The 13995-nt window shown below is 47.9% G+C and overlaps 1 protein-coding gene across 6 annotated transcripts in view; it reads right to left on the reverse strand.

Moving 5' to 3' along the window:
* HMCN2 (hemicentin 2) overlaps positions 1–13021 on the reverse strand; it is a 147624-nt gene extending 134603 nt beyond the window's left edge. For all 6 annotated transcript variants that reach the window (XM_049114406.1, XM_049114410.1, XM_049114409.1 and 3 more), the window contains exon 1: positions 12778–13021. In XM_049114406.1, coding sequence (XP_048970363.1) covers positions 12778–13021 — 244 coding nt within the window. The remainder of the gene's footprint in view (positions 1–12777) is intronic.
* Between the last annotated feature and the right edge of the window lie 974 nt (positions 13022–13995).

The following is a 13995-nucleotide window of genomic DNA, read 5'->3' on the forward strand; positions in this document are numbered from 1 at the left end:
GAAAATTTGCTTCCTTTATTTTTCCAGCTTTTAGAGGCCGTCTGCACTCCTTGGATTGTGGCCCTCTTCCATCTACAAAGCCTACAGCAGAAAATCTTCCAGTCTCTCTCTCACTACCCTCTGCTTCTCAGCCACATCTCCTTCTCCGACTCTGCCCCCTTCCTCTCTTACAAGGAGACTTGTGATTAATGAACCCACCCAGATAACCCAGGATAATCTCTCCATCTCAAGATCCTCCACTTACCACACATGTGAAGCCCCTTTTGCCATGTCAAGTAACAGATGTACAGGTTCCCTGGATTAGGACATGCACACCTTTGGGGGGGGGCATTTATTCTGCCTCCCACAGATCCCATCATCCTGTGTCTGGTAAGAATGGACTTGGGAAAAACCAATTTGACTACAAACCTCTGTGCCAAACATAACAAAGTGGAGGTTAGAGAGATCCAAAGACCCCACCTTTTTTAAGATGGAGAAACTGAAGCCCAGAGAGGAGAAGGGAGTCCTTCGAAGTCAACTGGGAAGATCTGGGGCAAGAGTCGCCTTGATACATCGCACAGATGGTGACCCCTTCTCCTGTTCATCACGGCAAGCCTCTGGCCAAGTTCAGTGCCTGGCGCATGGTAAGTGCTCAATAAATGCGGTTCAAATGAGTGGCTGAATAAATACATTTGAATTCCATATTGTCTGAGCAGCTCCAGGTCAGGACAAAGTTTCATTTATCTTTATGATTTGTCCCAGAACAACACCAGGCATACAGTCAACACTCAGCAAACATGCACCGGATGCCAAGCCCACCCGGTCCCCAGGCCCTCCCACTACAACACGCTGCCACCCATCTCCCAGAGAAACAGATAAGAAGTGAAGCAGGAACTGATGTGATTCTTTGGGGGCACACAGAGGATTTGGCCATACGGAGGAAGGGCTAGCCAGATGGACCAGAGTGTCTGTGACTGCTCTCAAGACAGAGGGCAGGGCCCCAGCAAACACTGGGGCGAGGGCTTTTTAATTGCCTGCCTCAACTTCTGAGAGTACACACTTACACACACAGAGAGCAATCTGGGATTTCTTCCTTTTGCTGGATAATCCCTAAGCCACTTCCAGGCATAGAGTGTTACTAATGAACAGTCCCATCATTACAGGGCAGGACTGGCCTCCAGGATGCAAAGAAGGGGTTGGAGGTATGGAGATCTCCTTGCCACCTGTTCTTCCAGCCACCCACCCATCCACAGCTGTGGGCAGCAAGCCAGAGACAGATGCCTTCCTGTCATTAATTAACACTGGCCCACAGCTCCCTTCCTCTGTCATTCCTGGGACCCGCTGGACACCATCACTCACCAATCCTGAAACCCCACCAGAACAAGGTGCTGTCAGCAGGACAAACATTTCAAGACTCATCTTCCAGCAGGACAGAGTGAGGCACCAGGACAGGGCAGAGAGGGTAGGGCACTGACACATCCCTATTCGAGTTTACCTACTGAAAGGGGTCATGTGAGACGCTCCTAATCTTCTTTCACTGGGTCCGGGCAAGGCTGGGCTTGGACAAAAAGTTTTGATCCCTGTACATCTTAGCATCTGCCCTTCCTAGCATGATGATGATGGTGGTGATGTTGATGGTGGTGGTGATGGTGGTGGTGGTGGTGACAGTCACAGTAGTTTCTATGCCTTGAGCACTTACTATTTTACAGGCTTGAGCTCACTTCTATTACTATCTCCCTGCTACAAATGAGCATACCAAGACTTAGAAAGGAGACAATGCCCGTAGTGAAGGTCAAGCAGCTAGTAAGTGGCAGTTAATGTCTGTACCGGTTTCCTGGGGCCACTATAATAAAATACCACAAATGTGGTGGCTTTATACAACAGAAATTTCCCTTCCCATAGTTCTTGAGGCTAGCAGTCCACAATCGGGGTGTCAGCAGGGCCATGCTCTCTCTGAAGGCAAATACCAGCAACCCTTGGCATTCCTTGATTTGTAACGCGTTAGCACTTCAGGTCTGCCTCCATTGTCATGGAGCTTTCTCCCTCTGCTGGCTCTGCATCCCTCCTTCCTATGAGGACACCAATCATATTAGATGAAGGGCCCACCCTACTCCCATATGACTTCACGCTACTTACCTACATCTTCAAGGATCCTGTTTCCAAATACAGTCATGTTCTGAGGTTCTAGGAAGGACACAAATTTCGGGAGGGCACTATTCAACCTACAACAATGTCAAATCCACTTGTTTGCCTCCAAAGCCTGTACCCTTTGCCACTGGCTATGCTGCCTCCAAAAATAACGGTGACTATGGTGATATATTTTAATATCTTTAATATTATTAGCTGTTTTAATACTTAGTAAGCACCAGGTGCTATTCTGTGCACTTGCCACATGTTCACTGAGGAAAATACAGCCCCCAGAGGAGCCTACTGTTCATTATCCCCATTTCATAGATGAGAATTTGAGGCCCAGGGAGGTGAAGTGACCTGTCCAGGGTCTTACAATGTGGACACAATACAGGCAGGCTTCAGAGCTGATCCATCAGCCCCACATTCAAGATCATGACCATTGCCAAGCTGCAGATACTCAGAACTTGCTCTCGTGTTCCCCTAGTCTCTCACTCTTGTTCCTGGAGGGGGGGAGAGGCTCTGAAGGGGGGGAGAGACTGAAGATGGGCACTTGCCAAACAGCTGGGCAGATGTGGCATGCAGTCCTTGTGAGCAGGGCCTGCCGGCCGGCTGCAAAAATCATTAAACCCATGACCTTGGCTCCACTTGTGCCGCCCTGGAGCATCTGAGCCCCAGAAGGCTGGTCTGGAACAATCTCTCTTCAGGCAGATTGTTTTCCATTCGACAAGAGGAGGGTGTGGAGCCTCTGGGACTGGGAGGATCATGCACAGGATCGCACCCAACCCCTCCCCCCAGGTGATGCTCCAGCCCCTGGCCCAGAATCCTGTGCTCTGGGGGAGTCGGTCAGGGCCACAGCCGGGCACTAGAGGCCCAGCCTCAGAAAGACCTCATGCCATGGACCCTTCCCAGGCCTGCCTTTCCCCCCTCCTCCTTGAAAGCAGGGCTTGATCCTGGGGCCAGTTCTGGATTTGCACCTACCACCCCCCCTCCAGTCGCAGTGCCCCCAGGCCGGGTCCCCCAGTCTACCCCAATCGTGGGCAAACTGCATCCATTCTCTGGGACACAGGCTTCCCATTTCCAAGGCAGGGGCTGGAGTCTAGCCTGCTAGAATTCCAACAGTTCCTGAGCCCAGGTCTGGGTGAATGTGATTCCCTTGAAAACACCCACGAAGGACCGACACATTGGGGCAGGAAATAGTGGGGCAAGAGGCTCTGTCCAAAGAGCCAAAAGGGTCCCAGAACCTTCCTCCACCTCCTCCTTTGCGTCCAGGAGTCCAGAACCCGACGCTTCCGAGGGTCTCCTCAGGAGGGCCCCTTGCCCTGAACACCCAATGGATTCGGGCTCTGCCCTGCGTGTCCACATCAGCCAGGCCCTGCCGTCTTCAAGATGTTCACATCCACACTCTTGGTAGCCTCAGAGCCATGATTTCTGCTGTTCCCTCAGCTTGGAGTGCTCTTCCCCAATCTGTCCAGGCTCTCCCTCACCCCCACCCCTGCCAGTTCCTCTCTACCTCAACTCGAATGTCACTCCTATATCCCCACCTCTCAGGGCAACCAGGGCCTCTCTGTACCAGGGACCACACTGTGGCTAATGAACTTGGCCCTTTGCTGTGGGCCAGGCTTGACTGAAGGTTCCAGGGCCAGCTGGCACCCTGTCTGGCCTGTGGTCATCCTTTGAGAATCACCTATGGAGTGAGTGAATAATGGGTCTGTCTGGGATCCCTGGGGACCAGACTGATGCATCCAGCCCATCCCAGCCCCTTCAGGCAGACCCCTGCCATCAGACCCCCTGCATCCTTACCTTGGCACTCTTCCTCTCAAAGGTATCCCCAACCTCTTTCTCTTCACACCCTTGCCCTGCATAGACTCATGCCTGGAAACCTCAGGCAGGAACACTGCCCTTGGATGAGGCACCATCAATGACAAGGATGTGTCTTATCCAGCTTACACCTCTCAGGCAGCTCAGAACCCCCAACCTCCAAGCATAGGGGCCAGGCCAAAGGGCTGGACTCTACCCCCTGGAGCAAGAACCACTCAGATCTATCTCATGATGAGTGGCTGGGTAATAGCAATGTCGCTCTGGGGTGACAGTACACACACAGTCTGCAGCCAGAGGCCCAGCCGCCCCCACTCACAGGCCATGCTGTGAATGAACATGTCAGCCCTGCCTGCCTGCATCCTCATCCCAGACCAAGTAACACCCCTGTTCCCTGAGGAAAGCTGGCAGTGTACCTGGCGACCCAGAGAAGATGCTCAAACTCACTAACAACCAAACATATGCAAATTAAAATGGGACATCATTTAGCACCTATCAAATTAGCAATAAAGGGGATAATGATGTCCTCAGAGGTCAGCAAGGTGTGATGTGGGGAAAATGCAGTCTCAAACTCTGTTGGTAGGAAGGCAGGATAGCACAGCATTTTTGGAGGACAGTTTAGGGATATCTAGCAAAATTTAAAATGTGCATATGCTTTAACAAAGTAATTGCATTTCTGGGACTCTATCATTCAGATATGTTTGCAAATGTGTATGGGTTTGTGGTCAAGAAACTGAAAGCGATCTATTTTCTGCAATATGGGAATGGCTGTCAATTCAAGATAGGATTAAGATCAATGAAGATTCCTTCTGTCACATCTTATGTAGTCATTAAAAACATTGAGGTGGATTGATATTTCCCAACATGGAAAGATACCTGATATATCATGTAGGGAAGAAAAGTAAGTTGCAAAAAATGTATGTGTCACATAATTCTATTTTTTATGTAATAAAAAATTAAGTGCACATACGTATAGGAGTGAACTGCACACACACATGGTCTGGAAGGATGCAAAATCATGAAAAGTGTTTGCATCCCTTGAGAATAGTATTATTAGAATATTTTACCAGTGTATATTAATTTTGGGGGCATTGTATATTACAATTTGGGGCCTGGCTGGCTTAGTCAATGGAGCATGAGGCTCTTGGTCTCAGGGTCACTGAGTTCAAGCCCCACATTGGGTGGAGAGATTACTAAAAATCTAAATAAACTTCAAAAGAAAACTTTTGCAATTTGGGGAGAAAACTTAATAATTTAAGGTGTTAACTAAAAGAGTTAACCAAGTGATGCCAAAACTTGACAAAGGGCACAGAGAAAGAATGTCACTTACTGATCTGACATGCTGAAACAAAATGCAAAATTCCCCAAATGAAACACTGGCAAATGGGATCCAGCTGTATATGAAAAATCATCCATGACTGATCAGAGCTTATATGAGGAATGTGGAAATAGTTAAAAATGAAGGAATCCCATCAATAGGTCAACAGGAGGAAGAGCTTACAAATATGTTAACAAAACCAGAAATCCAATGGCTAAAATTCAGCACCCATCCCTATTTGAGGGTTTTTTTGTTGTTGTTTTTTGTTTTGTTTTGTTTTGTTTTGTATTGGGGTGTTGTTTGTTTGTTTTTTACCCTTAGTAAACTAGGAGTGAAAGCATCATCTTCGTTCACTTGTTGAAGAAAACCTCAAACGGAGAGCCAACATCACACAGCGGCAAATAATGAGAAGCAAGGCAAGAGTGACCACAGCTGTTCTTTGTGTATTTATCATTGTTCTGAAAGTTCTGGCTGATAAAGACCATGAGATATTTCAAACAAGTGAAATATATGATTGGAAAAGTAAGGTAAAATTATAATTTGGACAGGCTATGGTTGCCAACTTAGGAAACTCAAGCCGTTACCCAAAAAAATCAGAAGTAGTTAAAATAAAAAAACAATTTCAGTAAGAACGCTGGAAACAGAATAAATATATGAAAATGAACTGCTTTCCAACATACCAAGAATACTCATTTGCAAAAAATGTAATGGAAAAAATTTCTTAGTCAAAATAGCAACAAAAAACAAAATACTTAGAAATGATCTTTAAAAGAAATGGGTGGAACCTATAAGGAAAAAAAATATAAATCTTTATGAAAGGAAATAAATATGTGAACAAATGAAGAGGCGTGCATCCTCGATGGAAACAACTAAATTTTTTTTGTGACAATTTCCCCCCGAATCAAGATTTCACACAATTCTGAGCAAAATCACAATACGGTTTTTTGTTTGTTTGTTTGTTTGTTTGGAAGTTGACTAAGTTTTCTGTTTGTCATCTGAAAGAATAAGTATTCAAGAATATTCTGAAGCTAAAGAAGATGAATAAGGCACTGGCCTAAGTCACTCTGCAAATAAAACAGTCTGTAAGACTAAAGGCAGAACTGACTCTAGGTAATAAAATTGTTTCCCGTGGGGTACAAGTTAACGACGCTGAAGCCACTTCTCTGTATACTGTGCCTGAACCACTAAGTAAACACATGGTGGGTGGTGGGAGCCAGGTCTGTTACTGTTGGATGGGAGGTTATAGATAAGCAAGGGGAATGATCTATGGAGTGATCTATACGGTAATAAAACCAGAGTTGGAGACATCTGTATGAAATCCCATCCAGCTTACTATAGACACAGATGGTTCTACAGAAATACTTATAGATATAGGTATATACACAAGTTTCCCATGCAGCATCCCCTCATTGCTCTGTCAGCCAAAGGTCTAGAAGCAGTGACATCCCAGTAAACCTAACATTCAGATCCTACTATCTAGGACCATTTTTCAATAGAAGGAGCCAGGGCTGCTTGGATAAAATTGCTAGAGCTAGGACTGAGGCAGAAAATATGAGTCGTGAACATCTTGTAGTGCCGGGAAGTGAGACAGTGCTTTAAAATACTTAATCGGGGGTGCCTGGATGGCTCAGTTGGTTTAGTGTCTGCCTTTGGCTCAGGTCATGATTTCAAGGTCCTAGGATACAGGACCTGTGTCTGGCTCCCTGCTCAGCGGGGTGTCTGCTTCTCCCTCTGCCCCTCCCCCTGCTCATGCATTCTCTCTCTAATTAATTAATTAATTAAATCCTTAAAATAAATAAATAAAACACACACACACAATGGAGGCATGCCAAAGGCACACTGATGTCAACAGAGCTTCCAATGACCAAAGCTGGAAGAACTAAGCGACAAAATAAAGTAGTATTGAGTTATAACCCAGAGGACAGGATAAATATCCATGAGTCCATACTGAGATATAGAGATGATTGAATACATGGGGAAGAAGAGGCAACTCTCCAATGCAGAAAAATTCCAAATAATTCGTGCCGATTCTCCAACCTTGGTAAGGTGGGGCACAGTGTCCCACTTCTGAAGCATGGGCTGCGCACAGTGACTTTCTTTCAAAGAGGACGGTACAGAAAGGGAGAAAGAGAAGAGGAACTTCACAGTGGAGACAACTGACAACCTCAGCCATGGGATCAAGGTCAACATCAACAGTGACAGGTCATATTGATGGTATGTACCCTTGACAGAACATAATGAGAATGGCACTGCTCCTGGTCTTCTTCCCATCACCTGGTCTAACTAGAGAAAAACGCCAGACAAATCACGACCGAGGGACAAAACGTCTGAGTGATTCTCATCCAAACTGTCAAGGTCATCAAAAACAAAGTCTGAGAAATGGTCACAACCAAAGGAGCCTACGGGGACACGGCAGCTGGATATAATGTGGGATCCTGGATGCACTCAGGAACAGGACATTAAGGAATAACTGAGGAAATCTGAATGAAGAATGGACATTAGTTAATAATAACACATCAATATCAGTTGGTTAATTGTGATAAATGTACTATAGCAATGCAACATGTCAATCACAGGGAAAACTAGGTGTCAGGCATATGGAAACCTCTGTACAATCTTTGCAATAAATCTGTAAATCTAAAATAGAACTGTGCTAAAATTAAAAGTTTATTAAAGTAATTTTTAAGATTTTTTATTTTTTAAGTAATCTCTATACCCAATGTGGGGCTCAAACTCACAACCCCAAGATCAAGAGTCCCATGCTCCACCAACTGGGCCAACCAGGAGCCTTTAAAATTTGTTTTGACTACCAACTAATGAATGGATAAAAAAGATGCAGTACATATATGCATGGACGGGAATATTATGGAATGTCGGAATATTATCCAGTCATGAAAAGGAAATCCTGCCAGTTGCAATAGCATGGATGGACACTTAGGGCATTATGGTAAGTGAAATAAGTCAGACAGAGAAAGAAAAATACTGTATGATTTCACTTAGATGTGGGATCTAAAAAAGCCAAACTCAGAAACAGAGAGTAGAGTGGTGGTTACCAGGCACTAGAGGGTGGGAGAAGTGGGACAGAAACTTTCAGTTAGAAGGTAAATGAATTCTAGAGATCCAATGTATAAGTTGGTAATTATGGCTAATACTGTATCATTTATTTGAATATTACCAAAGAGTAGATATTAAATGTTCTCACCACCAAAAAGAAATGGTAATTAAGTGGCACAAAGGAGGTGTTAGCTAATGCCATGGTGGCAATCATTTTGCAACACACAAATGTAGCAGATCAACATGTGGCACACCTTAAACTAACCCAATATTATGTGTCAATTACTTTTCAGTAAAGCTGGAGAGGGGATTAAAAAAAAACACCTTTTAAAAAAAATTTTATTTATCTTAAGTAGGCACCATGTCCAGCACAGAGCCCAACATGGGGCTTGAACTCACAACCCGGAGATCAAGACCTGAGCTGAGATTAAGAGTCAGATGCTCAACCAACAGAGTCACCTAGGCACCACTGGGGGAAAAAATGTTTTTGTGTGTTTTTTTTTAAGATAACTTATTTATTCTTGAGAGACACAAAGAGAGAGCCAGGGACACAGGCAGAGGGAGAAGCAGCATCCATGTGGGAAGCCTAATGAGGTACTCGATCCCAGGACCCCAGAATCATGCCCTGAGCCCAAGGCAGATGCTCAACCACCGAGCCACCCAGGTGCCCCCCAAAAATATTTTAAAGAAATAAGAATATGAGGAAGCATCTGCCTTATTAGTACATATTGTAAAACCAAATAATGAATATAATATGCTCTTGGCACAAGATTTTCCATATAACAAAACAGAATGGAAAGCCCAGATAAATTCTTAATAGATAAAGTAATTTGGGATAAAGGCAGTTCCAAATAAATGAAAAAAAGGGGGGAGATTGTTTGATAAAATATACCCTAACGATCCCATCCTGGAAGAATGACGTTAGATTATTTTTTACACCAGCTTTTAAAAAAATTCCATGTTAAAGATTTAAATATAAAAAAGAGAACTGCTGAAAAAAAACTACAATATATACCTAACATGATTTTGTGATAAGAAATTTAAAAAAAACTTTCTAAGCATGTTGAAGAAGAAATTACAAAGGGGAAAAGTCAACAGATTTTGCTCCACAAACATTTTACATTTTAGACCACCAGGAAAATTAATTAATTAATTTCAGACCACTAGGAATCACAAACAATTCTAAAAGGCAAACAATCAGGAAAAATACTAATCACACAACAAAAAAGAGTTCATATCATCAATATAAAGTGCACATACCAACTGATAAGAAAATCACTAAAACCCCAACGGGAAAACAAGTAGAGGCACTGATGAGAATGTGCAAAAGAAGAAATTCACACACACACACACACACACACACACACAAAAATCTAGTGAACGCTTGAAAATACACTGGACCTCGCTAGAAATTAAAATATTTTCCATCTTTCGAATTAGGGAAAAAGAAAATGTTTTTATCTTAATTCCCAGTGTTGGGGGTGGCTGCTCTGAAACGGGCCCCTCAAAAGCTGCTGGTAGAAGCTTACACTCCTGAAACACTTTGGAAAACAAATTGAAGAGTTGCCCACCCATTCAGTGTGTTAAAAATGGCCTAGGAATTCCACACTCGAAACTTAACCCTATGGAAAAATCAATCAGAGATTGAAAGATTTGCACAGGAGTGGGTTTTGCTTTTTTGTTTTTTTGTTTTTTGGCAACATTTTAACAATGAAAAAAACTGAAAATGAGCTAAATTTTCAGCCAAGATGAAACCATTAACAAAATGCTCTCTAGTTTGGGAACGTAACCACTTTTTTCATTTAAAAACTTTAAGGTGGGGGGGGCGGGGAATCCCTGGGTGGCTCAGCGGTTTAGTGCCTGACTTGGGCCCAGGGCGTGATCCTGGAGTCCCAGGATCGAGTTCGGGGATCGAGTCTCTGCATGGAGCCTGCTTCTCCCTCTACCTGTGTCTCTGCCTCTCTTTTTCTCTCTGTGTATGTGTGTGTCTCATGAATAAATAAAATCTTTTAAAATTTTAAGGGGGACGCCTGGGTGGCTCAACGGTTGATCGTCTGTCTTCGGCTCAGGGCTCAGGGTGTGATCCCGGAGTCCTGGGATCAAGCCCCTCATCAGGCTTCCTGCAGGGAGCCTGCTTCTCCCTCTGCTGTCTCTGCCTTTCTGTGTCTCTCATGAATAAATAAATAAAATCATAAAAAATAAAAACTTTAAGAATATTTCTGAGGCACGTCCTAGTTTCTCTCCAAATACTCCCAGCCCAGAGCCACTAATATTCCCCCTGCAAGGACTGGTCCTCGGGGTTCAGAATGGGGGTTTCCTTTAGAAAGCCCTCTATGCCTGCAGCCCTGGGGGCCTCAAAAGTCAGCTAAGACCCCTGTTTCTGGAGCTCCTCTTCTGCCAAAGGGAATGCCACTGGCCAATTCAAAAGACGGCCAAACCTAAACCACAGTCTAGTCCCTACCTGGATACCCCCACTGCATTGCCAGCACCCAACATCGGCCAGGCAAACAGTGAAAAGCTGATAAACATTCATTCGTGTGCAATCCCTGCTCCAGTGCTGCTTCCTCCAAGAGCCTTCCATCAGCACCCTCCCTTGCCCAACACCCATCGACCCATGGTCGGGAGCTGGTGCCTGAGCCAGCCTGTAACACTTCCTGCTCTCCACTTGGCCTGTCCCCAGCAGGATGCTCGCTCCTTGCAGGGAAGCCTGCCCCCTTCACAAAGGGGGGACTAATAAAGGCTATGCACACAGAACAGGCTCACTAAACGCTTAGGTCCCCCTCTGCACTTGGACCTGGGTGTGTCTGCAGGGAGGATGGTTTGGGGAATGGGGAGGAAGGCTGGCATTTTTGTCTCAAAGAGGACTGGGGAAGGTCAGAGAGGCGCACACCTGCTTGGTGTCCAGAGAAGGGAGGAAAGGCTGGTGGGGGGATGAGAAAAGGGCTTCAGGGAGCCCACAGTTAGAGGTGAGGCAGGGAGAACAGCCCTCAGGACCCGCAGCCTGGGCCCCGGGACACCGAGTCTGGCTTCAGCAGGCTGCTATCCTCCCCTGCAACTGCAGCCAAGCATTTTGGAGACAAATGTGGGTTATGAATCAGAAATTACATCATCCTGGCAGGTGGCTTTGGGTAAGCCCCATCCATGTCCTGAGCCTCAGTTTCTCCATCCGTAAGAGAAAAGGGTGGATTGGATGACCTCTCAGCTCTTTCAGCGTGATATCTTTGGAAGCCCAAGAATGATCCAGAAAGGGAGAGAGAGCACTAGGGAGATAGAAGGTGACCTGTGTCTGAGCTGAAACCCCAGGACACACCCTGCATCCCACGCTTCACAACTCCCCCAACTTTTGTTGTCCCCGACCCCCAGGTGGGAGCTATCCTTTTGTTCCCAGAAATATTTTTCCATACCCGCCAGCCTCGGGGCTTTCAGCGACAGAGCCTTACAGAATCCAGAACTCCTGGAAGCAGAAGAATCTCCAAATCCAGCCCCAGGACTGCACAGGATTAAGTCACACCCACTGTTGCACATTTTGCAAAAATCTGTAATGCTGTTGTGATTAATAAAGGCACATTCTTCTAAAAAAGGCTTACTATCTCACATAACCTTGGGTTATTGTTATTTGCTCAGCCTGAGGCACTTTGTAGTACAATACCACAAGGAATCTGCCATTTTTATGTTATTTTTGGCTTTATAAAGCTATGGTTCTGGATTGAGAGGTGGCTAGATGGAGAGACATGTGTGATACAGCAAACAGTAAAATATTAATCATGGGATCTGGGTGGCAGCCAGACAGGTGTTCAATGGACTGCCCTCCTGCCCCGGTTTTGCTGGAAGTCTGAAGTTTTTCATCAAAAACCGTTGGCAGAAAAGGCAGCCCCGCTCCTCAGAAGGTCGGGGGGGTCAGCAGCTGTTCACCTGAACCGCCCACAGTGGGGTCTCCCAGGGACCTTTTCAAGGCCCTGCCCCTAACACTGAGCTGGAACCCAGGCGGCTGCAGGGGACAAGGTGCTGCGCGCAGGGGCAGGAACCTGGCCGGTGGGGGCGACCTGGGGGAGCCGCTGTTTTCCTAGGGAAAACCGGTCAGAGGTAAAACGAGGCAGGCGCGGGTCTGCCTACCCTCTGGGGCTCTTTTTTAGAAAAGAGCTTTCTTTTGTAAAGCCCATGCTGGGGGCAAATTCTAAGAATCAACCCAAAGTAATAAGCCCTGCAAAGGCTCATCGCGTGCCAGGCCCTGAGCACGAACGCGCCTGTCGCACGTCTGTCTCGGTAAGTGCTGGGGACAGTTTCTCCCCCGGTTTCATAAATGAGGAAGGCGAGGTCACCTGCCTACGACACACAGCCAGGTGGCGGCCACACGGCTCTCCATCACTGGCGAGGCCTCCCGCCACCCCCGAGGCGCCGCACAGGTTGGCAGCGGGTCCCGGGGCAAGCCCGGGGCGGACCTCCAGGTGCGCCCCGCGCCAGGGCGCCGGGGGTCGGGGTACCTGGGTCGTGGAAGGGCACCAGCGCGTAGTTGACGATGGCCTGGCTGCGGCGGCTCAGGCTGCTCTCCAGGATGCGCGAGGCTCCGTCCAGCACCTGCATCAGGTCGTCCCACATGGAGCCGGTGACATCGAAGACGATGGCCAGGGTGGCGTCCCCCGTGGGAAGGGGCAGCTCCGGCCCGGGCTCGCCGACCGCCGCCGCCGCCACCGCCAGCAGCAGCGGCAGGAGCGGGGCACGCGGCATCGCGCGAGCGGGGCGACCGGCGGCGGCCGCGGGGTGGAGGCGCGCGGGTCGCTGCGAGCGCGACGGTCCCCGGCTCGGCGGCCCTCCCGGGCGGCCCTCCCGGCGCGCGGCGGCTGCGGGCGTCTCGCTCCGCCGGGCCGGGGCTTGCGGGACGCGGGCTCGCGGCGGGTCCCCTGCCGGGAGCCCGAGGCGGGTCCTAGAGCCCACCCCGTCCGGGGTCGCGGCCCGCCTCCTCCGCTCCCCCCGCCGTGACTCAAACTTTCCCGGCCCCGCTGTTCGCCAGTCGGGACCCGAGGTTAGCGGAGGACGCGGGGCGGCCGGCAGAAGGGAGCTGGGGCCGCGGCCAAGGCGGCGGGGGATGGAGGGATGGGGACGCGCGGGACGCCGCGGACACCTGCGCCTCCCGCCGACCGCGCGCCCGGCTGTGGGGCTGGAAGGGAGGGGCGACGCGACCGCCCCTGTCCCGGAGGCCTGGCCTCGCAGGGCCCTGGCTTTGCTTGCTCTCTCCTCCCACCCCCCCAAGCCGACCCCCTCCACCCCAGCACACACAGACGGTGCAAGGCCCTTCCTTTCCGCAGGGGCGTCTGTGCTTCCCAGTTGTTGCTCTTATCACTGTCCTAACCAAAGCACCGCAAGCTGAGCACCGACTATGTGCAAAGCCTGTTTTACATAGTTACTATTTCCTCCAGTGGTCGCTGCGGCCCTACAGGGAAAGAACTAACGCAAAACCCATGTTACAGATGCGCAAACCGAGGTTCAGTCAGCTGCAAACCGAGGGTAAGTCATTTGCCCAAAGTTGCTCAGCCCTCAAGAGGTGGAGACAAGCATAGAAGCCATATCTATCTATTATTTATTTATTTATTTATTTATTTATTTATTTATTTATTTATTTATTTATTTATGATAGACACACAGAGAGAGGCAGAGACACAGGAGGAGTGAGAAGCGGGCTCCATGCCAGGAGCCCCACGCGG

This window comes from Canis lupus, chromosome 9 (genome assembly GCF_003254725.2).
Source record: "Canis lupus dingo isolate Sandy chromosome 9, ASM325472v2, whole genome shotgun sequence".
NCBI classification, from domain to species: Eukaryota; Metazoa; Chordata; class Mammalia; order Carnivora; family Canidae; genus Canis; species Canis lupus.